The sequence below is a fragment of the Ursus maritimus genome, unplaced genomic scaffold, assembly GCF_017311325.1.
Source record: "Ursus maritimus isolate PB19 unplaced genomic scaffold, ASM1731132v1 scaffold_35, whole genome shotgun sequence".
Classification (NCBI taxonomy): domain Eukaryota; kingdom Metazoa; phylum Chordata; class Mammalia; order Carnivora; family Ursidae; genus Ursus; species Ursus maritimus.
Window position 1 is genome coordinate 9,319,581 of NW_024426119.1, and position 27,605 is coordinate 9,347,185.

Genomic DNA, 27,605 nt, shown 5'->3' on the forward strand with positions numbered 1-27,605 from the left:
GGAAACTATTATAATTCAAATAAGGTCTATAGTTTAGTTACTATCATTATTAATTTCCTGATAAATATACTATGGTTATGTAAGATGCTAACATTAGGGAATGTAGGTGTGAAGGACATAAGAGAACTGTTACTGCTATTTTTGCAACTTTTCTGTAAGTCTAAAATGAGCTCAAAAGAAAAAGAAAAAAAGAACCGATACTGAAGATGATTATTTACTAATTTAGAAAGCCATTAATAATATATAGTTTGGTAAAGCAGGTTACAAAGCAGTATGTATAAAATCTCACTTTGGCTAAATATTTCATATGAGGGGAAAAAATCAGGAGGAATATACACCAAAATGTTAACAGCAGTAGGTGGTGAGAGTTTAGCATATTTTCACAGAATTTGTACATTGGCTTACCTAATATGAATAATATTCTTAGTGACATTTTCCATATTTGGGGGAATTTTTTCATTGTAAAATTAAAAATATTTTACTAAAACCTTAAAAAAACCCAACTATACCCTCCAGTATTCTAACTTCCAACTTTTCTAGGGTACGCTCAGACTAACAACTTGTTTCCTCCACAAATGTAGCAACAACTGTAACTATGAAATAAACAATATCTAATGTTCTATGGTATACCTAAGGTTCTTTTCTCCAAACAATACTAGATGAAAAAAAAAATCCTGTATATATATTTACTGCTATATCCCAAACAAAAAAATTCTTCTGTGTTACCTAATTATGGAAGGCACAGAATAAGTTCTTTTCAAGTTTTTGAAGAATACTTTGAAGAACATGAGAAATTTGACAGTCACCAAAACCTAAGGGATCTTTTGGTTCAAGTCTCTCATTTTACAGATGAAAAACATGAGTCACAGGGAAAAGTAAATTGTCTTTTCCAAGATCGAATAACCAATTAGTATCAGAGTCAGGAACAGAAGTTAGGTATCCTAACTCCTAAGTTCAGGGCTCACTGTACTCAACCAAATATAAGTACACAGTACTTTTAAATTTACCCTTAAGACTAGTCAATTTCATTTTAATCATAAAACAACAAGAAACATAGTTTTGCCTTCTTTTTATTACTTTCCTCCAAATGAAGCCTCTTCACTAACAACTGCCTAACATTACTGTGTACTGCTAAATATTCTTAAATTGTATCTGTCATTACGTATCTTGGTGTGAACTAATATTTAATTCCTTTTTTTAAAGATTTTATTATTTATTCATCAGAGAGAGAGAGACAGAGAGAGCACAAGCAGGGGGAGCAGCAGGCAGAGGGAGAAGCAGGCTCCCCACTGAACAAGGATCCCAATGCGGGACTCGGTCCCAGGACTCTGGGATTACGACCTGAGCTGAAGGCCTATGCTTAACGAACTAAGCCACCCAGGCGTCCCAGTGTGAACTAATATTTTAAAATGTTATCTTTATACTGTTGGTTGATTGGGCAGAATGTCTGGGTGTTGATGCCTTAAATGTCCTCTCCAGGGATCTTACCACTAGCTCTCCATCCTTCCATCCCCACCGGGAGTTATTCCTTAAGGTCCATCAAACTCAAGGCACTCCTCTCTGACTACTACACTGATCAGCCTAAGAAAACTTCTCTCCCCTGTAACTCAAATACAGCACTTACTGAAGGAGGTACTCATCCAGTACCTAGACCTCTGCCAGATAACACTAGTTACCTTTATATGCGTACACCTAGCCTCTTCACCCAGACTATAAATTCCCTGAAGGGAGGAACGCGGCCTTCCAAATCCCTGTATCCCCACAGGCCCACCACAAATACTTAATAAAAGTTCTCTTCTTGGGGCGCCTGGGTGGCTCAGTTGGTTAAGCATCTGACTCTTGATTTCGGCTCAGGTCATGATCTCAGGGTTGTGGGATTGAGCCCCACACCAGGCTTCGTGCTCTGTGAGGAGTCTGCTTGAGATTCTCTCCCTCTCCCTCTGCCCCTCCCTGCCATTCTCATGGTCTATCTCTCTAAATAAGTAAATAAAATCTTTAAAGAAAAAAAACTTCTCAGTCATTGCTGAATGTTATGCATTTCTTGCTAGACAGAACAAAGCAAATATTGACATTAAGCCTTCTAAAACTACAGAATTCTTACAGGAGATAAAGTATAATTTCACTCTTTCATAAAGACTCTTCCCTAGATGACTGCCACATCTACAAAAAATCTTTTCAACTAAGATCTGTCGTCTTCTCCAGATAAGAAAAACTACACAGCATGTATTTTACTGGGTGACATGTTCAGGAATTATTGGTGCCTGGAGTAGGCTTGATTTTCTTATTTATTTGTTTGGTTGTTTTTAGTATTTTTACCCATTTCAGATAACAATAAAATTAAGAATTTTTCATTTCAATGTCCAGAAGGAAAAATTTTTTTTTTCAACATTTGGAGTTCAGAGGCTTTTTTAATTGACTGTTCTATAAAAACAAGTTCTCACAACATTTAAATTCCCAAACATTCCAAACATTTTCCTCATCCCCATGGAGATTAAGATATGTTCTCAGTTCTGACCCAGGGACTTGGATGCCTGTTTGGAAACATCATTCTGAAAAAGGAACGTACTTTTAGAACGTTCTTTTTGTTCAAACCACAACTTACATTTCCTTAGACAACTGCTGACATCTACAAGGCTTCAGACTCTCTTTTCCAACTCTTTTTCCAACTCTTCCATTTGAGAGTAAAACAATATCAAGAGGCTCTAGGATTGTTCATAGCAAGTACCGGATGAGTGTAATTGGAGTATCTCCAGGCATCAAGAAATCTTTTGGTTACTCAAAGTTTTCTTGTAATATTGTTTGACAGACTCATAAAGTTTCATAAAAACAAGCAAACAATAACAAAACCCCTAGTTCAACTGCTTACCCCATGAGGAATCCTATCTATAACATATCTGATAATTAGTTCCCTAAGCCTGTCTGAACACTTCCTTTCAGCCAATGTCCATTCTTACAGCTCCTAATTAAACCAAAATCTACTCTCCTGTAATTTTTATCCTATACTGCCTGAAAATAATCCATACAATTTACTCTGCTCTTTCATCGAACAACCTTTCAAATAAATGAAGATTAACTATTAAGTCTCTCATCGGTCTCTTTATTCTGGAGCTACACTGGAACACAGAAACTAAAGAAATCTGTCCATCCCTAGAAATGACATCTGACCATCCCTGAAGCCATGGTATTCAGACTACTCTCTATGTTGATTACTCTTTTACGGAACATGCACAATGGGCCTCTGTATAGAGGAGTGGGACTATTTCTTACCTTTCTTATCCAGGGTACTTAACTGCTCAAAAAGGTCACATTCATTTTTTTGGCAGCCACATCATATTATGACTTAGTACATTTGCAGACAACTAAAACCCTTAGGTCAATCACACATAAGAGACCTGGTCCTATATACAAATACCTAGTCTGAGGTATAAGGCTGTACTTTCACCACGATTAAATTTCACTTTGTTAGTTTTGATGCAATATGCAGACTAAGGAGATTTCTTTGTACATGTGTCCTATAACATATTTCTTATCCTTGCCAGCTTTGTGTTGTTCGTAAATATGGTAAGTAAGTATACTATGTCTTCATGGCATTGATACAATTAGGTAGGGTCAAATATAGAATCAGGTGACAAATAAGGCCCCTCTCTTTTCTTTTAAGATAATACATAAGCATACTGTCAGAATTTAGTTTTTGAAAGCATTCTGTCCCTCCTAAGTCATTCTCTTCCTTTTTCTTCTCTGATCATAGGTTCATGCTCCAATTTTCTAAGCTCTCCTTGAAATCTTCGGAACAATGAAATCTGCTTTCCTAAACTGTGGAGTACACATCTCATATTCTCTTTTTTTTTTTTTTTTAGGATTTTATTTATTTATTTGACAGAGAGAGACAGCCAGTGAGAGAGGGAACACAGGCAGGGGGAGTGGGAGAGGAAGAAGCAGGCTCCTAGCGGAGGAGACTGATGTGGGACTCAATCCCAGAACGCTGGGATCACGCCCTGAGCAGAAGGCAGATGCTTAACGACTGCGCCACCCAGGCGCCCCTCTCATATTCTCTTTCTGATGTACTGAATATAGAATTGCAAATGGACTAAAATCCTTTCTTAGACTACAAGGTAGAGTATGTGTATATATAAAAATAAATGGATAAATTAATAGATTTTTCTTCCTGTTCTCAAGTCATTCTAGCTTACCCATAAATACCAAAAGTTCAAAGGCATTTTTAAAAGTAGTCCATAAAGACATAGTTAAGTGGTTAAGCCCCACTCCTCCAAACACGTCAAACAGACTTTGTTCTGAAGAATGGCATTAAGTAAACTATTAGACGGAGGATTATTATATTCAAGTGATTAACAGCAGACTCCATCCTGGACAGGGCCTATATCATTCCCGGATAGCAAGCAGGCACTTAGGGAAGCACAATAACTCTTCTAGAGTCATTCAGTAACATTTATTTAGTACAGCATATTTCCATAAGCACTTAGCATATTATAGAGTGCAACTTAACATTTAAAAAAAAGGCTGTACCAAATGCTTAAAAAAAAACCAAACTCATCAAGTAACAATTGTTTCTTCAACAGGAGGCATGTTAACTCAGAATACCTTAAAAGAACACACAGGAGTTCACAGTAAATTTCCTGGGCCTAAAGAGGTCTTAATATTTTGTCTTAAGTCACTTGAGGCAGTAAGTTAAAAGCTTAAAGAAAACTTTCAGAGAGCACAGTGTACGATCAGCACCCGTAAAGAAATGGGTAAAATGATGGCAAGGGAAATCTGAAATAACCCTCAAGGCCAGCACACATGAAGAGAGGATGGTCAGGACACTGCATTGGTTCATCGTGCATCACTGATTTATACACATATCTACCCAGTCTCTCCATGCAGTATTGAGGACAAAAACCTCTTTATTTGCAGGACAATGTCTGTTATTAAACATAAACAGTCCATCTTCAGCACCAGCTTACCCACCCTAAATTACTATTCTTCCCTAGAGTATTACAGGTAGTGGGACTGAATCTATCACTCTAATCTGCAGTTCTACACCTCAACTTCATATTTGAGTCTACAGAGTCTGATACTGAAAATCAGAATTTTCCTTAGCTGTACACAACAGAAATTAGGAGATGATGATGAAAAAACAACAGGCACTAGGCCCTGCTACGATCTGGTGACAGAGCACTTCAGGCACTAGGCCCTGCTACGATCTGGTGACAGAGCACTTCAGTCAGGACTCAAGAGACCTTCGTTTTTGTCCTAGTTTTCTCATCATAAGTGTGTCCTTACTATAGAGAGCTGTGCTCTGGCCTAAAATGACACAGATTCCAATTTCTAAGAAATATCATCACCACTGAAAATAACATATAACTTCTATTCCTTCTTCTCTTAGTATTTTACTTATTTTTTTTAAGATTTTTATTTTTTTAAGTAATCTGTACACCCAACGTGGGGCTCGAACTCACAACCCTGAGATCAAGAGTCATATGCTCCATTGACTAAGCCAGCCAGGTGCCCCATCTCAGTATTTTAAGGTCAACTATCAAAATAAATTTTTATCTTTTAAAGGTCCACTACACAAGAGTGTAGATAAATTTTTTCTTGATTTTCATAATGATTATTGCACAAACACAATACTAAACTGAAAAAAAAACCCTAAAATCCCCCCATTTGGAGATAATATAACTTTGGGAATAATGGAGATGTTCTGTACACCAATTTAGTAGTAGTTACACAGGTGTATACATTTATCAAAACTCATCAACCAAAACACTTAAAATGGAAGCATTTTATTGTACTTAAATATAACTCGATGTTAATTTTTTTAAATTCCCTTTTCAATTTTAAACGTTTTAGCCTCATTTTCTCTTAACCTCCTCAACTCCTATTACCTCTACCCCTCCACCTCCACTCCGCCTCAGTTACTGTCTCCTCATTCATTCATTCATGCATGCATTCAATAAAAATTTTGAAACAATGTGTTAGGTACTGGAGATACAGGTGTGAACAAGAAACAGCTCACGCTCTCAAAGAGTTTATTGTCTAGAAGGAAAGACAGACAGCTAATAGGCAATGCTCAGGACAGCCTGAGGCATGCTGCATACAACAGGAATATGAAAAGGGTGCTCTAGGAATGCACAGAGGCTCATCTAACCTGGTTCTTCCATCACAAAACCTGATGTGCCTCCATGTTCTCAAACTCCAAAAGCCCTAACTGACCATAATGTTCATTCTTCCATTTATGTCAACATCATAACTTTTAATAACTCAAATCCCACCAATTCCCCCACAGAATTCCTGTTTTGGCTTTTCCTACACCCCTCCCTTCAGCCTGGACCCCAATGTTAGTTACTACCCTAATATGCTCCCTCATTTCTCTTCCCATCCTGCCTCCACAACTCCCTCATCCAATCACTACCAATCTTGTTAAAATAAATCACTAATGTTGATTCTCAGTTATTCATTAAGAGTATGTAAATGTCTGCTATTTGAAATGCATACTGAGATGTATCAGTGGACAAGTCAGATATGATCCTTGTCTTCACGGAGCTTGCATTCTGGTGGAAGAGACAGATATTTAAATACTAAAGACAACACAGTAATTACAGATTGTAATAAGTGCAATAAAGGAAATAAACAGGGTGCTTACACATAGAAGGATAAGAAGAAACCATCTTTCAGACTGCGTAAGTATCAAGAAAAAGCAGAGGAAAAACACTCTTGGAAAAAAGAACAGCAAGCAAAGGCACAGGTCCTAGAGCAAGACAGATCTTGTGCTTGTTTTAGAAACTAGCAGGCCAGTGTGGCTAACAGTAAATGAGGAGAAATAACAGGAAATGAGGGGGAGATGTAGGAGCCAGATCATGCAGGATCTTGAAAGACTTGTAATGAGTTTAGATTTTATTCCAAGTAAAATGGAAGCCACTGAAGGATTTAGGCAGGAGGCTGACATGATCTGAATTAGTCTTAAAAAGATTACTCTGGTTGATCTGTGGAGAATAAACTGGAAAAGGGCAGAAATGGAAGCAAAGAGACCAGTTAAGAGGCCACTCTAGTTGCCTAGGCAACAGATGGTGGCTAGGACTAGAGAGGTGGAGTGGAGACAGAGAGAAATGTTTGCGTTTGAGAGCTATTATGGAAGTGTCATGAGACAGGGATAACCGGGGCGCCTGGGTGGCTCAGTCGTTAAGCATCTGCCTTCGGCTCAGGGCGTGATCCCGGAGTCCTGGGATCGAGCCCCGCATTGGGCTCCTCCGCTGAGAGCCTGTTTCTTCCTCTCCCACTCCCCCTGCTTGTGTTCCCTCTCTCGCTGGCTGCCTGTCTGTCAAATAAATAAATAAAATCTTTAAAAAAAATGAGACAGGGAAAACAAAATTCTTGATTAGCCTCCCTTCTTTCCCCACTCCAAATCTGGTCCTTTCTCTCAGAATATGAAACAACCATGACCATGAATGCTTAAACCAAACACTGAGGATCCAGATCTCATTTGTTTCTTCCCTTTTATCCTCATGCCTAATCCATTAGCAAATCTTTTTGCTTCTACCATACCTCCAAAATCTCTCTCAAATCTATCCACTTCTATCTCCAGTGATGTCTCTCTAGTACAAACCACCCTCAGCTAAGGCTTAGGTTATAGCAGTAGCTTCCTAATTGCTCCCCCTGTTTGAAACACTTATCAGACATCCAAGTGGCTATGTCAAGTAGGCAAGTAGCTGGATTTGTGCATCTGGAGTTCAGAAGTGAGACGGTCTAGACATATAAATGTGGGAACTGAATGCATACCAACGGTATTAAAAGCCACAGAACTGGATGAAATCACATAGACAGAGGGTATAGATGGGAAAAAGAAAAGACCTTAGTACCAAGCCAGGAGACACCTTCTGAGATTGACTTACGAAAGAAAATTCAGTCAAAGTAGAAGACAGAAGTTCTGTCAGACCACCCCACATACTCTCTGAATTCCCGGTTTTTCTCAGTTCCTATCTTCTGGACCCAATAAACTACCCTCTCCTAGAAACTAGATCCTATGGCACTGTACTACTCTCACCTCCTACTTGCTTGGCTGTTTCCTTTCTAGGTCCTTCTCTGGTTCTTCCTCCATTTCTATCCCTGAAATTCAATCATGCCTGTCCCCAGTCCTTCTCCCTCTCTTCCTTCCCTCTTTCCNTGTGTCTGAACCTGTGTGTATGTCCTCATGCATGTGCGCAAACACACACACACACACACACACACACACACACACTTCTCCTCAAAGATCTTCTCCATTCCCACAATCTCAACTGTCAACTCTGTACTAAGAATTTCCAAATGTCTAGCTAAGTCTTACTCAAAGTGTGGTTCAGAGAACAGGACTTCAGAATCAACAGGGCATGCTTGTGAAAATTCCCCACCCCAGATCTACAAAATCTACTCCCCTAATGATTCTTAAGCAATGACTTTTATAAATGTCCAATGATTCATATCTATTATTTCACCTTAATTGCATGTTAGATGACACTAGGAATTTGAGAGCCTTCATGCTTTTGGTAGCAGTATGACAGAGAAATGACCTGGGGTTTAAGAAGAAAGTTCGATTTAAGGATAATAGAAAGCATAACCAAGGACAAGGCTTTAATGGAGTTGTTAAGACTTCTAAAACCTTGTAACTGTGCCATATTTATTATTTTTATTTTACCTGCCTCCCAATGGTGATTTAAAATACAAATCATTCAAATGTTAAAGAATCTCTGAGCTTGTTTTACTTAACAGCAAAGTAGTAATAAACTGGAAAGCCAGTATCTCACTCCACTGTCAAAATAAAATTGAAGACAGTAGCTTTAAAAGGAAAAGGAAAGTAAAGAGATATCTGGAATCCTCAACTAGACAGAGGGATCCAAGCCAAAAAGTGATCATGAGGCCTGTCACAGGTCTTCATCCACTTACATCACCCTATCTTGTATTAAAATTCTTTGAGCACTTGCCTTATCTGTGTCACTAAACTGTGAGTTCCCTCAGGCTATTACACTTCTCTTGGCATCTACCCACTACTCTATCAAACCTACAGCCTTGCCCCAAGAAATCGAGTATTTCTTGAAGTAAAGAGTTTGCAACCTAATTCTACCTTGACTTCTGTACCATTATCTCCAAGTAAAAATAAGTGGAGTCTAGACTGATGAGGTTTTACTGTACCACCTGGAAGGAATTAATATATGAAAGCTTTAAATAAACACTAGTCATCTTTGGCAATACAAAATTACAATAACACTTTTAGCCACACAATTTCTGTACTGCTTCTAAGATGTAAAAAGCACAAGCTACCTTGAAGACCAGATGTTTCAGGTGCTTCTCAATTTCCCCTACCTTCTAATTTCAAATAGATGCTTCCTTCTTCAATAACCGGCAGTGAAGTGAGGTTGAACTGATATTTGAGATAGAAGATGGTTGCACACGCTGCTCTAGTTGGTAGCCAAACCTTTATTCCAACTCCCTTCCTACCTGGTTTCTATCTCCCAGCCAGTCAATTCTGGAGCTCACTTTATTCTCTTATAAAACAATGCTGAAGTGTCTGCATGATTAAAATAGTCCAAAAATGAGTTTATTAAAACTACAAACCAAAAAACTTCAGAAAGAGGTGGACATCCTACGTTTTTCTATATGCAACAATAAATCTTAATATCATGCAGTGATCAATATTTGAATATCTCCTGTATATCTCCCCACTAGATGTCCAGAGACATCCAGAACATTCCCCAATATTGCCCCCTAGCTCTTATCCTCCTCATCTGCTTTCACCCCGTGGCCAGACTATAGACTCAAATTTGCTCACTGTCTCTGACTTCCCATTTTTTCAAAATACAAGGGCCAAGTATAAATTGCTATATTAATTAATGGTACTGCTCTGATTCGAAATGTCTGGAAGTTTCTTCTTCACCTTTAATAAAAAGCGACAGATGACGGTTTTCTCCATTGAGGAATTAAGCTTGACGTTCTCAAGACACTAGAATGAGAGACTACAATTCCTACACCCCTTATCTTGACGAGTTGACAGTGGCGGTATTCCCTGCCATTATCAGGCCCCACCCAGCCAGCTATGCAATATAACATTAGGTGCAGCGTCCTGGATTCCTGTCATCAAGAGGGGTTGGCACTGCGTCTATCGGAAAATGGCTTTTCCTCTAATCCCGCCTCAGCCCCCACACCAGACCATCTAATAACATCACCAATTCTTTCTACTTAAGGATAGAGACGTGCTTGAACTCGTCACGACTAATAAAGGACAAAGTCATTATATTCCGTAGACTTGGTCGGCAGGAATGCGGGAAATGACTAACTTTTATTCGATGGCTTCCTTCCAGATCAATCCATACGACTCCCCCTCCCCAGAGCCGCCATAAGGGGTGAAGCCCGACATCCTCCAGAGCGCGGTAGGGAGGGACTGGGGGGGACAAAAGGAACTTGCCTACAAGGACTTACAGATGCCAGGAGCTGAGGGGTCTGGGGCAACTCCGTACTGACTTCCATCCTCTCCGCACCCCCGGCCTCCTCGTCCGCCATCTTGAGGGAAACTGACACCCGCAGTTCCAGACCCCCGGCCGGAGACGAGCGGAAACCTGTGGCCGGTCCAAGAAACGAGGGGCGACACTTTTACGATGGCCCCTGAAGTCGGGTTTGACGCAGAATCCAGGAGCGGCTTCCGGTTCGCTTCCCGGAAGCAAGCGTCACGGCCCGTACGCTGGAGGTTTTTCTTCCCGTAATTTCTTAGTTGTAGTCCTCGGTGCCTGAATGATTGTGCATCTGGTTTCGTTGCTGCGAACTGTTGCATCTACGAGGTAAAAAATAAATTCAGCGTCCATTTTGAAAGGAAGAAGACTGTCAGGGGCTGAGAACCTATTCTGCGTCTCGTTCAGGCCAGGTTGTTGGTCTGGGGGTGTTTGTTGCCCTACGTACCCGCATTGGTTCCCTAGAACCCACAAAATGAAAAAGAAATACTCAAAGCCATTCCATGTTTAGGAATGTAGCCCTTGGACACTTGGCACATGCGCACAAGAAAGCTCGGGTCCCCAGCCGCTTTGAGGAGAGGTGGTGAATATTAAAAAATTGAAACCTTGTAGTTATGCATCGGTAGAGGGAAGACAAAATAAACATGATCATGCGCATTATGGAACACCATGTGTTGAAAAATGTGAAAAAACCCAAACAACAAGGTAGAACTTCGTGGAAAGATAAAGATGAGTTAAGTGGGGGGGGGGGAAGGGGGACCCAATATTTGCGCTTATGTGTTTAAATGCGAAGGAAAAAGCCTGAAAAGGAGAACAACAAACTAATAATAGCTCTCAGGGTAGGAGGCAGTTGGTCAAGAGCTACTTTCGATTTATCTGTATTGTTTTAAATTTTTAAATTGTTTACAAACCAATAATTTAATAGTATGTTTTTAACAAAGGGGAAAATAACGATAAATCTAACACGCTTGAAGGAGCTAAAGGTTAACTATTTGGAAAAAGAATTAGTCATATCTCTACCCCAGATTATATACATCAAAATAATTCTTAAGAGTTTACTAAAAAAAAGAAGTAAATATTTGTATAATATTGGGATGGAGGAGCCTTTTTAAAATTTGTTTTAATTTTTTTTAAAAGATTTTATTTATTTATTCGACAGAGATAGAGACAGCCAGCGAGAGAGGGAACACAAGCAGGGGGAGTGGGAGAGGAAGAAGCAGGCTCATAGCAGAGGAGCCTGATGTGGGGCTCGATCCCTTAATGCCGGGATCACGCCCTGAGCCGAAGGCAGACGCTTAACCGCTGTGCCACCCAGGTGCCCCTGTTTTAATTTTTTGATGGACGCTTTTTAAAGCATGACACCAAAAGCAGAAAATATTAAAAAAAACCTGATAGGTAATTTAATTAAAATTTAAAACATATATAAAAGTAAACTACACAGAATTAAAAAGTAAACAAAAATCGGGAAGAAACGCCTGCAACGCTCGTGACAGACCAACGGATAAAATCCCAAAGATTACTATATCAATAGAAAAATGGGCAAAATACATAAATATGCAACTCACTAATTTTTATAAACATATGAAAAAAACCTAGTAAATGCAAATTAAGCAAAACGAGATTCCATTTCTTGCGCGTAAATTTGGCGTTTTTGTTTTAACTTAAAAATAACCACCATCCTGGGGTGCCTGGGTGGCTCAGTCGTTAAGCGTCTGCCTTAGGCTCAGGGCCTGATCCCAGATCCTGGGATCGAGCCCCACATCAGGCTCCTCTGCTGGGAGCCTGCTTCTTCCTCTCCCACTCCCCCTGCCTGTGTTCCCTCTCTTGCTGGCTGTCTCTCTCTCTCTCCATCAAATAAATAAATAGAATCTTTAAAAAAATAAATAAATAACCACCATCCGGGTGCCTGGGTGCTCAGTGGGTTGAGAGTCTGCCTTTGGCTTAGGTCATGATCCAGGGGTCCTGGGATGGAGCCCCGCAACCAGCTCCCTGCTCTTATGGGGAGTCTGCTTTTCCCTTTGACTTCTGGTGCACGCTGTCTCTCTCTCTCTCTCTCAAATTTTAAATAAATAAAATCTTATAATAACCACCATGTTGGTAAGCTGGAAGGATACTGTTACATAAAATACACTTGTATGTTAATAAATCTATAGGAAGGCAGGGGCGCCTGGGTGGCACAGCGGTTAAGCGTCTGCCTTCGGCTCAGGGCGTGATCCTGGCGATCTGGGATCGAGCCCCACATCAGGCTCCTCCGCTATGAGCCTGCTTCTTCCTCTCCCACTCCCCCTGCTTGTGTTCCCTCTCTCGCTGGCTGTCTCTATCTCTGTCAAATAAATAAATAAAATCTTTAAAAATAAATAAATAAATAAATCTATAGGAAGGCAATATTCAGAAGCCATTTTTTCTTAAATGCTTTTCGTTGGCCCATTTATTCCATTTTTAAGGCTCTATCTTAAAGATATAATTCAGGATGCAAATGAAGTTTAAACTACATCATTACTGGTAATGGAGAAAAATTAGAAATAAATGCTCTCAGTAAAGGACATTGGCTAAATAAACTGTGGTCACTCATATAATGTAATTTTCTACAGCCATTAAAATGTTGTAGAGCATTGATTCTCAAAGTGTGGTCCACAGACTGGCTGAGAGGTCCCAAAATTTAGTAAGTTTGTGAGGTGAAAATTTTTATGGTAATAACAAAGGGGTTATGTGCTTTTTTCTTTTTAAAACCATGTGGTATTTGTACTAACTGATGCAGAAGCAATGGTGGGTGAAGCTGCTGGCCCCTTTGCACAAAATAAAAGCAGAGACACCAAATTCAATGAGTCACCAGAGCGATCTGGAAGTCATTTCTTGATCACCATGCTCTTGCAATTAAAAAAGGGGGAAAAAAGAACTTAAAGCATGTTTCCCAATGTCCTTGATGAAGCAATAAAAATATTATTAAATCTCAACCTGAGAGTCTTTTAAATATTTTGTATGGGAAGCACACATAAACCTTTTCTGCTGTGTACAAAAATATGATAGTTGACTTGAGGAGAAGTACTTGAGTTGCTGGTGAACCAGCTATTTTTTACGTGGACTATCACATTTACTTGAAAGAATTACAGGCAATCCTCTCAGGTCCCCCCCCCCCCAACTTTGGGAGCTTTGTACTATCACTCAATAAACTTTGCTTCACTATCGCTCAATAGACCTTGCTTTGCTGCCCACCACTCTACCTGGTCTACCTCTTCATTCTTCCAAGCAAAGTGACCAAGAACCACGGGAACAGAAGGATAAAATCCTGTAACACTACTTACATCTATTTAATTCACTTGTTCTCAACAATTATGTGTACATTACTTATGAAAATTTCATCGTATCAAGTTTGTGTTGTTGGCAAATTTTGTAACATAATGAACTTATTTGACTAATAAACCCAGGTAGAATAAGAGCTCTATAAAGAATAAGTAACAGATATGTAGTGTTTTTCAGACTTAGGTATTTGACAGGCATTTTCTCAAACATGAACAAGAAAGCCTTTCTCTTCAAGGAAAACAAACAGTTTTTGTTGTCTATCTTACTGTTAGAGCTTTCGAGAGAATATTCTGTAGAGAGCATATCTGCCACTGTGAGTTTGACAAAGTCCCAAGGAAATTGGTGATATTAATGTGTGTGACTTTTTTTGATAATGTATAATGAAATATATTGACATTTGGAAGATCTGTATAACTCACTGAACCAATATCTTCTATATGACAAATGCAGATATTACAAAGCATGGGTGAAAGATCTGTTCACATTGGTAAATAGACCCAACAGAATTTAATGTTATGGAGTACAAAATTTAATTGATATGGCTTTAGATTTCACATTGAATTGATCTTTAAGCTTTTACTATTTTCCCAGTTCTGCTGTAGTTTCAATTATATGAAATTATATGAAAACACCATTAAAATATTCCTTCCCTTTCCAACTATGTATCTGGGTGAAGCCAATTTTTCTTATATATTTCGACCAAAACAACATATCACAATAGATTGAATGCAGAAGCAGCTATGAGAACCCAGCTGTCTTCTGTTAAAGAGATATTCAAAAATGTAAAACATTGGGGTGCCTGGGTGGCACAGCGGTTAGGCGTCTGCCTTCGGCTCAGGGCGTGATCCTGGCGTTATGGGATCGAGCCCCACATCAGGCTCCTCCGCTATGAGCCTGCTTCTTCCTCTCCCACTCCCCCTGCTTGTGTTCCCTCTCTTGCTGGCTGTCTCTATCTCTGTCGAATGAATAAATAAAATCTTTTTAAAAAAATGTAAAACATTGCCATACTTTTCAATAATTTTTTTCTTTTGGAAAACCTACTTTTCATTTAAAAATGTTTGTTAACATGTATTGGATTGCTAATTGTTATTTTGAACAAATTAACAGATCATTTAAAATTTTTCTCAGTTTTAGTTTCTAATGTAGTAAATATCAATAGATAAAACCTACATAAACAGAAGATCTTTGAGGTCCCCAATATTTAAGTGTATAAAAGGATCCTGAGACCATACAATTTAAGAGCTACTGTTGTAGAGGCATTCTTATTAACTTGAGAAGACAGTCACTATATATTGTTAGGTGGAAAAAGCAAGTTACTAAAACAGTATGATTCTATTTGTAAGACAAAAAAAGCACCTACTTATTTAATGAAGAATACTAATCACCAAAATACTACTCTTGGTTATCCTTGGACTGCAAAAATGTGGAAATTTTAATTTTCTACTTTCTCCTTAACTGGTATTTTCTAATTCTTCTTCTAACAAATATTTATATAGTACTTATGTAAAAAACATTTCTTTAAGATTTTTAAAATTTATTTATTTGAGAGACAGAGAAAGAGTACCCGAACACAAGCAAGGGGAGGGTCAGAGGGAGAGGGAGAAGCAGACTTCCTGCTGAGCAGGGAGCCCAACATGGGGCTCCATCCCAGGACCCTGAGATCACGACCTGAGCTGAAGGAAGATGCTTTAACCGACTGAGCCACCCAGGAGCCCTGTGTAAAAAAATATTATCTGCCTATTTCTTAAAATAGATAAAATACTAAATATCTGGATGGATATTTGAATGGATAGATGGTTGAATGGATAGTCTATTCAGCTCAGAAGTCCTTGATAATGTCTTCCGTGATCTAGCCAGATGTGGTTGGATCTTTTCCTCCTCTTGGAGGAACTAGTAGCTATATACCTAGTGTCTAGAATCAAACTTTCTGGATTTGAATTTCTATTTTGCCATTTGCTGGTTGTGTGACCTTAAGCAAATTAACCTCTCTGAGACTTGGTTTCCTCATCTATTAAATAGATATGGTAATGAGACTGTTCTCCCCATGTAATGGTTCTGAAGATTAATGAGACACTCTTATCTAAAACCCTCAATGACTGGCATTGTACAAGACAATGCCTGCTAGTGTTCAGGATGGACATTGTTTTTGTTTTGTTTCCTGACTGTCCTGCATCTGTTGGCACTTTCTCGATTTGGTGCAGGAAGTCTTTCCATTGTCAGAAGTCTTGTTGGAGGGAGACAGTGTCCCCAAACATGTGATTAGAATTCATTCCTACTTGGTATCCTCAAGCAGCAATATCTATTCAGACTTTTCTTGTTAGGAAACTGTGTGCCTCCTGCTTCTTGGTCCATGGCAGTTCCTTGGGTTTCTGCTTTTTTTCTAAGCCTGTCCCTATCTTCTTGCAGAATCCTTGGGTCTCTGATAACCTTTCAATAGATGTGCTTTTTTCTTAAGATAGTTAAAGTTGGTTGTTTTTTTTTTAAGATTTTATTTATTCATTCAACAGAGATAGAGACAGCCAGAGAGCGAGGGAACACAAGCAGGAGGAGTGGGAGAGGAAGAAGCAGGCTCATAGCGGAAGAGCCTGATGTGGGGCTTGATCCCATAACTCCAGGATCACGCCCTGAGTCGAAGGCAGACGCTTAACCGCTGTGCCACCCAGGCGCCCCTAAAGTTGGTTTTTATTATCTGAAGCTGTTAGGTTCCTAACTGATGTAACTATTAAATAATTATTTATAACCTATAATGCTGCCTTATGTCGCAGTTCTTCATGGCCTAATTTAATTCCTTCTCTAATTTGTTAGTTCCTTAAGTGCAGGAGACAAGACACATACTTAAAAATGTCAGCTACTATGTTAAAGACTTTAGATGCATTTTAAAGTATAACCCTGAAAACAATTCTATGATGTCATTCCTATTATCACTGTTGCACAGACAAGAAAATTATAGCTTGAACAAATGAGATTGCTTGTTCAAACCCACAATTACTAAGTGACAAAAACTGGATTCAAGACCTAGGTCTATCTGGCTTCAAACGTGTGTTTTTAACCCCTTCACTGTCCCACTTCTGATAAAAAAATTTTTTTTAGTCTCTTTTACCGCTATGTTCTAATACAAATATTTATTAAATAAGCAAAAATATTAGTATCTGGCACATATTTAACATCCTAGTACACTTATATTAGACATTTTATAGGGCATGAAGCAGATAAAACAGATATAAACTTATGAATTATCATTGTTCTTTTCTGATTTAGAGCAAGGTGTGGCTTGACCTACTTTAGAACAGGATTATGAATTTCTTTGCTTCTTTCGCAAATACATATTTCTTTTTAAATTAGCATTGGCTCACAATAACTTTTGTGAATAAGTAAGTTGCAAGGTCAGTTTTCAGGTGTCATTTTACTGTTTGAAGTACATCAACAGCTAATATACATTAGTTAGTTTTCTCAGGTAGGACAGCCATGCTCAGAACTACGTTTTCTTTAGAGTCCTCATTTATGGATTGTGCTGGAGGTGTTTAACCCGGGTTACACGTTAGGATCACCTGAGAACTTTTTAAAAATTCCAATACCAGGTCTCACTGTAGTGATTCTGATTTAATTAGAAAGGAGTGAGACCTGAATATCCATTAAAAAAAAAACTCTCCCAAGTGTTTTTAATGAGCAATCAGAGTTGAGAAACCCTCAGTGATTCTATTTTAATAGGCTTCTTTCTCTGGGATATTTTCTTATGTGGATGATAGTAGTGCCTACATGATTCCACCTGTGTGGTACAAATCCTTGATATTCCTCATCCAGATTAGGGAAGAGCAACCTTCCCAGCTGGTCTCCCTATTTCCACTCTCTTGCTCATGTTCATCACTTGTTTTCCTGCCAGAATTATTTGTAAATATAAATCTGGTCATGTGACTCTCTTACCTAAATAAATTAGACGAGTGCCCTATAGCATAAAACTTCGCTCATAAACATGGCATTCAAAGCCCTTCTCAGCCTGGCTTGAAACACTTTTTGTTAGTCTAATCTCCTTGCCACCCCTCACTTTAAACTATCCACGCCATTTTCCCCATACATCCCATTCAGTCTCATACTTCTGTGGTTTTGCATAGGTTAGTCCCTTGGCCTAGAATGCCCCCTCCCCCACCACAACACCTCTATCTATAAAGGGATTTCTGCTTATTTTTTAGAGTTCAGTATATATGTGACTTCCTCTAAGAAGTTTTCTGATTCTCTCATTTTCCAATATGCAAAACTGTTCCGTCTGTGATTTCATTGCACTTTAAATGAAAGAATAACAGGAAACTGGGATATAATCTTGCTAAAATTACAAAAATAATTTGGCAACTTTTACAAAAAGAAACCTTCAGTTCAACCTAGATGCTTAATATATACATACATATATATTAGTTCTTCTTTCATTTACATGTATGGTAATTCTTAGCCTTTTATTTGTCTAATTCATTGACTGAGTTACGGGATTATCTCATTTGGGCCTGGCATGTTCTTTGTCAAGAAATATTTCCTTTTTTAATTAGAGACTGCTTTTCATTTTGCATAATCTTTGGTCTGTTGGAAATGTAGCTATTGGGAAGGCCTTGAGCATGATTTTTAAATGGCAGTAACTTGAATATAAAAATGAAGCATGTTCAGAGACAATCCAGTGTACCCTCTGTAAATTTGAAAAGACATTTACACTGTGGTGAATGGTTAGATTGATGCTTGCTTGTTTTGGGGTATTTTGGTGGAAAAGTTAACCAGACACTTCAGACAGGAGGATACTTACTATTACATGATTTATCTAGAAAACAAAACAATATAAAGCCAAACTGAATTTTGTACTTACTAAAGGAAATATAAATTTTAAAGAAGAAGCAAGCAAAAAAGAAAAAAATTATAGAATGATACCACTGTCCCCATCTTATGACTCCAGTTCTGCTGCTATTTATAAGTTGCTGTTCCAAGAGTGCTGGTTTCTTTCTTTTTTTTTTTTTTAAGATTTTATTTATTTATTTGACAGAGAGACAGCCAGTGAGAGAGGGAACACAAGCAGGGGGAGTGGGAGAGGAAGAAGCAGTCTCCCAGGGGAACAGGGAGCCGGATGTGGGGTTCGATCCCAGGACTCTGGGATCACGCCCTGAGCCGAAGGTAGACGTTTAACAACTGAGCCACCCAGGTGCCCCAAGAGTGCTGGTTTCTGAGCTAAGAAAAGAGACTGGGGCTCTCTGTTCCTCTCAGGAAGTCTGTGAACCATGGCAGCCCCATGTGGGGGCAGATTATACTTGAAGAAAAAGACTCCCATATTTAGCTGAGAAGCAGGGGTCATTAAAGTATTTAGGGTCAAAACCAGGATGGAGAGGAAGTCACATTAGAACAGAAGTTTTCAGTCTTGGACAAAGGTCATTCCCACAGTTGTGGAGAGATCAGCCCTATGCTAGAACTGCAAAAATCCTGAGAACGTGACAAAGTAGTCAGGACTGGAGGCTTCAGCACCAGTTGTAGGAGAATCAGTCCTGGGTTCAGAGATTTCATTTCTGGGGTTGGCTTCATTTTAAAAATAAGGATATCCATACTTAGGGAGTCATTTCTGGAGTGAAACTCAGATTGCTGGTTCAAATTGAGTCAGACCTAGGTTAGGGGTCCACATAGGCCTGGATCTTAGGTTCACTTTCAGCCCTGAACCCAGAGGTTTCATTTAAGGGCTCTGCTGGTCGGACAATCCTGTCTGTGCAGGTGATCAATCACGAAAGCATTTCAGCCCTGGTAGAGGGGGGGAAAGTCTGGGAAGAGAAATAGATAGGTAACTTGCTGAAGGTAATACAAATAGGACGAGAGAATTGGGATGTGGATCAAGATCCATACAACTCCAGGGAGCACGCTCTTCACAGAGGAGCCAGGACAGAAACGTGCACATGACTGAGAAGAAATGAGAGTGAATGCTCAATGGAAGGAACTTTGTTTAGACATGCAAGAAATGGCTCAACCTACCAGGAGAAAAAAATCTGGCTTGGAGAGAGACAAAGTGGATCCTTCCACCGAGTTTGTGGAGAGTTGTATGCCCCAGTTTGCAGCAGGCTGCATCAGTGATGGGGTTCAAGTGCTTTGGTGAACAGATTAAATAAACATGAACAAATTTATTGGTCTAGGATCTGAGTAAATTCTGGAAGGAGGACCCAAGCTGGACCCATGATGGTTTGAGCACCTGTCAATGCAGCCTACCAACCATCTGTATATTCTAACCAGGCATCTTATTCCTTTAAAATTGTTTTTAAAATAAATAATAATAAATAATAGTAATAATAACAAATATTATATATATATATATTTAGGCATTGTTTTCTAGATGCTGTGCAAGGCACTTTGGAGAAAAAGTTCAACAAAAGTATTAAACGGTAGATGAGCAATACATGGAACACTGTATTACTAACAGATGAACAGCAAAAAATCTATCCCTAAGCACAGAGTGAAAGCAGATACCAGATACAGCTGGTAAGCTGTGCACCAGGTGTGGTGAGCAAACAGGCCAGCTTAGAAGTCAGAAAGCTCTGGGAGAGGCTACTTCTGAAAAATACAAACGGCACAATACTTTAAGGTTTTAAAAGTGCCAGGTAGAGGTTTAGACAACTGTTGAAGAGTTTAAGGTTGAATTAGTGATAAGAACTTGGAAAACCAACACATGGAAAAATCAAGATAATTTACCTTTGCAGGAAAATGAGTTGTACGAGCAAAGAATAGCTTGTCCTTAACAGGAGTTAGCAAAATATAGTCCCAAATCCACCTGCTGTCTATTTTAATATACTCTTCAAGCTAAAAATAGTTTTAACATTTTTAGACAGTTGAAAAAAAGATCAAAAGAAGAATATTTTATAATACATTTAAAATGCATAGACTTCAAATTTCCGTGTCCATAAATAAATAAAACTTTATTGGAATGCTGCCACCTTATTCATTTATATATTGACTTGGTTGCTTTCGCACAATGGTAGATTTGAATAGTTGCAACAGAGACACCCTGGCCCACAAAGTTTAAAACACTTACTCTCTGGTCTTTTATAGAAAAATATTGCTAACCTGAAACAAAATAAAAGGTTTTTTTTTTTCTCTTTACATTGTCATTGTTGAAAACTCAGAAAATATGGATATGCAAAGAGGAGAAAATATAAATAACCTATAATCTCGTATAATTTCAGAATCCCAAAATAACCATCATTGACGGTTTGGTGTATATGCTTCCAGGCTTTTTTCTGTGTGTGTGTGTGTGTGTGTGTGTGTGTGCGCGTGTGTGCGCGTGCATGCCTGCCTGCATCGTGTGTGTGTGTAAAATGGCATTATACTGTACAGTTTTGCAAAATATGCATTAACATGATATCAATGTATTTTCATACTATAAATGTTTTTTTCAAAATTATTTTAAGATTACTGCGTGGTATTGCTTTATATGGCTGTGTCATTTATTTTTAAAACTCTTACTGTAGAACATTTACTGTATTTTGTTTCCAGTTTTCTTCTATTATAAACTTGCTTTAATAAACATACTTATTGGTAAATCCCTATAAACATCCATATATTTCCTTAGGATAAATTATTTTAAGTAAAAATATCAGATTGAATAGAGTACACATTTAAATATTTTCCATATTTTTAATGGAAAAAATAAGTATGCATTTATTGCATTTTTATTAAATGTTTCTCATAGGAATTTATGATAAATATTTTATTTTTAAAAAGATTTTATTTATTTATTTGACAGAGAGAGAGACAGTGCGAGAAGAAACACAGGGGGAGTGGGGGAGGGAGAAGCAGACTTCCTGCTCAGTTGCCGGGCTCAATTCCAGGACCCTGAGCCACCCAGGCGCCCCTATGGTAAATATTTTATAATCCTAAAGGTTACACGTAACATATGTACATGTTAAAGAGTAACAGTAAAATGAAGACCAGAGTATCCACCATCAACTTAAGAAATAAAGGCTAACTTTTAAATATTAAAAAAATAATGGGGGCACCTGGGTGGCTCAGCCAGTGGAGTGAAGTGTGTGGCTCTTGTTCCCAGGGTTGTGGGTTCAAACCCCCATGTCGGGTGTAGAGATTACTTAGAAATAAAATCTTTAGGGTCTCCTGGGTGGCTCAGTCAGTTAAACACCAACTCTTGATTTTGCCTCAGGTCATGATTCCAGGTCCTGGAATTGAGCCCCAGGGTCTCAAACACAGCGGGGAATCAGCTTGTGGATTTTTTCTCTCCCTCTGCCCCTCCCCCCTGCTCATGCTCTCTCTTTCAAATAAATAAGTCTTTATAAGTCTTTAAAAATATTAAATCTTAAATAATAATAATAATAATAATTATTATTATAACATGACCAACATATTTCTCTGGTAGTTTTTAATTTTAATTGCTGAGTTTGGTACTTTTTCTAACTTTTGATGAGGGCATTAGTTCTCTGAATTTTTTTCTTATTTATTTATTTATTTGACAGAGAGAGAGAGAGACAGCCAGCGAGAGACGGAACACAAGCAGGGGGAGTGGGAGAGGAAGAAGCAGGCTCCTAGCGGAGGCGCCTGATGTGGGGCTTGATCCCAGAACGCTGGGATCAGGCCCTGAGCCGAAGGCAGACGCTTAACAACTGCGCCACCCAGGCGCCCCTGCATTTTTTTCTTTTTAAGGCTTTTAGATTCATGCTTCATTGCAGGGATGGCAAAGTAGCATTTGTATCTCAGAAATGTGAAAGCTGACAACCCTGACTGTTTTTCCATCTATATTATACATTTAAACACATGTAAAGAATGGATTTGGTGTCATCCAAACTTGCTGTGATTGCCTCATTCCAAAATGACTGTGTGGTCATTGTTTCTTTTACTCAACCAGAAAATGACATATGAATGGTGATTGTGTTTTTTAAAAAGATGCTAAGTAGTCTTTACACCCAATGTGGGGTCAAACTTACACCCCCAAGATCCAGTGTCACATGCTCTACCTACTGAGCCAGGTAGGCACCCCTAAATGGTGATCATTTTAATAGTAACCTAAGATCAAGCTTCCCATGTTTATTTTTTAATTTAGTATCTATGTATCTACCCATCTATCTCTCTCTATATGAAGATTTTGTTTATTCATTTGAGAGAGAAAGAGAGAGTGAGAGAGCACAAGCTGGGGGAGTCGGGGGGGGGGCGGAGATGCAGGCTCCCCACTGAGAGGGAGCAGGATGGAGGGCTTGATCTCAGGACCCCTGGATCATGACCTGAGCCACCCAGGTGCCCCAATTTAGTATTTATTTTGTATTTTTTAAAATTAAAAATAATTTTAAATTATTGGTAAAATATACATATCAAAATTTACCATTTTAATCATTTTTTTAAAAGATTTTATTTATTTATTTTTGCACGAGAGAGAGAGAGAGAGAGAGAGAGAGAGAACGAGCAGGGGGGCGGGAGGCGGCAGAGGGAGAAGCAGACTCTCTGCTGAGAAGGGAGCCCAATCCCTCCCTGGGATCAGGACCTGAGCCGAAGGCAGATGCTTAACTGACTGAGCCACCCAGGTGCCCCATTTTAACCATTTTCTAAAAAAGATGTTATTTATTTATGTGACAGAGAGAGAGACAGGCAGCAAGAGAGGGAACACAAGCAGGGGGAGTGGGAGAGGAGGAAGGAGACTCCTAGTGGAGAAGCCTGATGCGGGGCTCGATCCCAGAACGCCGGGATCAGCCAAAGGCAGACGCTTAACGACTGCGCCACCCAGGCGCCCCCCCCCCATTTTAACCATTTTTAAGTGTACATTGTGTACATTTTAGTTGTACAGTGGCATTAAATGCATTCACATTGTTGTGCAACATCACCACCATCCGTCTACAGAACTTTTTCATCTCGCAACACTGAAAATCTGTATCTGTTAAACCTTAACTCCTCATTTCCCCCTCTCTCCAGCTCTTGGCAGCCACCATTCTACTTTCTGTCTCTGTGAATTTGACTACTCTCAGTACCTCATATAGGTGGAATCATACAGTATTTATACTTTTATTGGCTTATTTTACTGGCATAATGTTATCAAGGTTCATCGTATTATAGCATGTGTGAGAATTTCCTTGATCTGTGATTTCTTACTTTGCAGGTGTTTCAGGTTCCTTATACAGAACCTTAACCGCCTAGGTGACATTCTCCTCAAATTTGTTTTCCTAAGGAGTGAATGGAGTGCTGCCTAAAAAGCTGAAAAACTGTCTGGTACCTACGATGTTCACAGTAGCAGCATCCACAATAACCAAAAAATGGAAATAACCCACATGTCCATCAACAGATGAATGAATAAAGAAAATGAGGTATATTTATACAATGAAATATTATTTGGCCTTAAAAAGGAAGGAAATTCTGACATGCTATAACATGGTGAAAACATTTCTTAGGGAGTGGGGAGAGGAGGATGAGTCATCAATATTTAATGGGGACAGCATTTTAGTTTGGGATGCTGTAGAGTTCTGGAGGTGGGTGGTGATGATGGTTGCACAGCAATGTGAATATACCTAATGGAACTAAATTATATACTTAAAGATGGGTAAGATGGTAAATTTTATATATTTATCACAATTTTGAAATTTAAAAATCTTTACATAAACAAAAAACCTATTTTGATTACATTACTTTAGCTCTCCACAGAAATAACTTCATAGAACAATGATTTAATACTGTATTTTTGGATTTTTAAAAAAGATTTATTTATTTATTTATTTATTTATTTATTTATTTGAGAGAGAGAAAGAGAGCCCATGCGAGAGGGGGAAGGGGCAGAAGGAGAGGGAGAGAGAAAACCTAAAGCAAACTCTGCACTGAGTGCGGAGCCTGATGTGGGGCTCAGTCTCACTACCCGGACATCATGACCTGAGCCTAAAGAAAGAGTTGGATGCTTAACTGACTGAGCCACCCAGATGCCCCATATTTTTGGATTATTATACAAAGTTAGTATAAGAAATAGCAATCTGAAGATAATTTCTACATGTTTATGAGAGTCACATAGTTCATTTTATGACTGTTGATGACAATGTTCATTGTTTGTGAAATGGCCAAGTGATACATTCTGCCTTGACTTTAGTTCTGGGATATTTTGCTTTCATGGTACACTGCCGCTCGTTCTCTTTATAACAAGAAATCTACCTTTCTCCTTTGGCTGTTAGGAACTGAGAACCACCTTGTATGATGATTTATGGTGTATTAGCTGTATTCCCTGAAGAATCATTAACCATCATTAAGTAAATAACTCCTGTTTCTACTCACTATGAACACTGTGAGTGAAGCAGCTTGGTTACAATTCAGTGTCTGCAATCCAGACTGCTGGCCTTTGTGACTTTAAACCATGTTTCTCAGTCCAAAATGTCTTAATAGTATGTCTGTTGCTATCATCTATCACACAGATTCTTGTTGTATTCCATTTCTGGAAAATGATTCTCATATTTTTAAGGTTCCTCTAAGACCTCTCCGAATGCATATTATATATGCCATATTGCCTGTGTTTTTAAATCAGATCTTCTCAAACATATCCTCCAAATTTGGTTTAAAGATATCCATACAGATATTTTTCTAGTGTAATATTAGACAAAACCAAAAACTTTATTCATATGGACACACATACATTATAGTCCTAGGTTTTTGTCACTTGGGTTCCAAATTTTGGCACTAACTTTTAACTGTCTCTTTTTCTTCCCTCAAATATCCAATCAGCTGTCAAATTTTGTAGTTTCGGTCTTCACAATTATTTTACATCTGATCCTTCCTCTGTAATTTCAGTGTCACACTCTCCCATCTTCCTTCTTCAGGACTTTGCAGTTACCCCCTACCTGGAGTCTCAGTCTGTTTGGGCTGCTAAAATAAAATATCACAGACTGGGTGGGTTGTAAGCAACAGTTTATCTCTCACAGTTCTGGAGGCTGGCATTCTAAGATCAGGGTGCCAGGATGGTTGGATTCTGGTGAAGCCCTCTTCCAGGTTGCAGATTGCTAATTTCCCACTGTGTCCTCACATGGTGGAAGGGGCGAGGGGTCTCTCTAGGGTCTCTTTTATAAGGGCAGAGTCCATCTCTAAATACCATCACATTAAGTATTAGGATTTCAACATATAAATTTTGTGGGGACACATTCAGATCATAGCACCAGATTATTCCAATATCCTTCCAGCTGGAGTCTCTGCCATACCTCTCCTCTGTCCAGTTGGTTCCCTGTGCTGCTGTCAAATCTATTTTCACTCTTGGCATTTACACAGGCCTTCCAAAATGTGGCTCAAACTAAAGGTCTGGTTCAATTACCACTATTCCCCTAGGCATACCCTAGACCCAGATAAACTGAGGTACTCACTGTCTTCTCAATGTGTCCTGCATTTTCTCACCTTAATGCTTTGATTCATGTTAGGTCCTGGTGGAAGGTGCTTCTCTCCACCCCATCCCCAATCTCTGCCACTCAGAAATACTATCCATATATCCATATGCCACCTCCTTAAGCTTTTCCTGATTCTTTAGATGTGATCTGAACTGGTTAAACGTCCTCTGGCCTTTTATATCTTGTTGTCTCTTGTGCCAAATAGCATATTGGTCTTATATAAAACTTACTTGTGTATTTTTCTTTCCTACATAAGCTTCTAAGATAATGAACCATGGTTCTTTAGCTACTTATGTTTCTTTATATTTTCTGCTTAGATCAATGTCTTGCTTTCCAAAGGTACGCAAAGTATTTAATGAATTGAAATTGGTATAACTTCAATATTGGCAACATATCCCAAGAAAATAACTCAAAGAGGTGTTAAAAAGGATGATATTTGTATAAAAATGTTTTTTTCAGAACAGCGATGTGTTTATTCAGAATGTTTATTCAAAAATGTTTATTCAGAACATTCCGAATATAAGTAATCCAAAAGTTCAACAATAACAGAATGGTTAGATAAATTAAGGGCAGGACCCGAATCTAATTCTTCTCCTGTGACTGCCCATAGGGAGTATTTACAGTTTATTAAATGAACGGTATAACATGACAACGGAATATTATATAGCCAAGTGCGTAAAAAATCAGGTTTAGGGAAAAAAAAAAACTTTACAAAACATACGTACTACATCTATTTTAAACCTATGGAAACACGCTGTTAATAATCAGAAGGACCGAGAGAAAGCCAGCTGTCACATCTGTACAGTAATTTAAATGGCGTCCTCATACATACTTTGATTCTCACAAGCCTGTGAAGTACGCACGCGAGGCATCATTAGCTCCGTTTTATGGGTAAGGAAACTGACCCACCGGGGTCAGGAATGATTGACTAAGGCGGAGCCAGGGCTTTGACCTCCGCCTCCTGGACTAGGGTTCTGTCCCCGCCAGGCTTCGGCAACCTTGATTGGCGGTGGGGGTCTCGGTTTCCTTTACTTCACCCGCATTCCGTTTGCCAACCCAGCCCAGGGACGCGGGCGGCTGGCGAGTGGCAGGTGCAGGGCGAGGTGCAGGTGCGGCGGCGGTGGACGCGCGGCGCCTTAGGCCCCCGCGACCATAGAGTGCGGAAGTGCGGCCAGAGCAGCTCCCGGGGGCGCCGCAGGGGCTGAGCCCGGGACCGTGAGGGCTGCGCCGGGGCCAGCGGAATGGCTGCAGCGCTGGCCATCAGGGTGGTCGCGGGGCTGGCGGCAGCGGCGCTGGCGGCCGTGCTCTTGGAGCACTATGGCCTGGCCGGTCAGCCCTCGCCGCTGCCCCAGCCCCGCGTCTCCCGGAGCCCGCACCCCGCGCCGGGCCCGGGAGCCAGCAACATCTTCTGGGGTCTGCAGGTGACGCAGAGGGAGCAGGGCTGGGGGTGGGTGCAGAGCCCGCACGACGGGGTGAGACGCGGGCAGTTTCC

The 27,605-nt window shown here is 39.4% G+C and overlaps 2 protein-coding genes across 8 annotated transcripts in view; one reads left to right on the top strand and one right to left on the bottom strand.

Annotated features, from left to right (window-relative positions):
• UBR1 (ubiquitin protein ligase E3 component n-recognin 1) overlaps positions 1 to 10,575 on the bottom strand; it is a 130,851-nt gene extending 120,276 nt beyond the window's left edge. The window contains exon 1 of the mRNA XM_008702183.2: positions 10,444 to 10,575. Coding sequence (XP_008700405.1) covers positions 10,444 to 10,524 — 81 coding nt within the window. The 5' untranslated portion in view covers positions 10,525 to 10,575. The remainder of the gene's footprint in view (positions 1 to 10,443) is intronic.
• A 145-nt stretch (positions 10,576 to 10,720) lies between these two features.
• Positions 10,721 to 27,605, top strand: part of TMEM62 (transmembrane protein 62) — a 48,912-nt gene continuing 32,027 nt past the window's right edge. For 2 of the 7 annotated variants that reach the window (XM_040620507.1, XM_040620506.1), the window contains exon 1: positions 27,291 to 27,534. In XM_040620507.1, coding sequence (XP_040476441.1) covers positions 27,355 to 27,534 — 180 coding nt within the window. In that variant the 5' untranslated portion in view covers positions 27,291 to 27,354. Of the gene's footprint in view, positions 10,800 to 27,204; positions 27,223 to 27,289; positions 27,535 to 27,605 lie in introns of those variants that run through there. The other 5 variants (XM_040620512.1, XM_040620510.1, XM_040620505.1 and 2 more) reach the window with 5 other exon arrangements.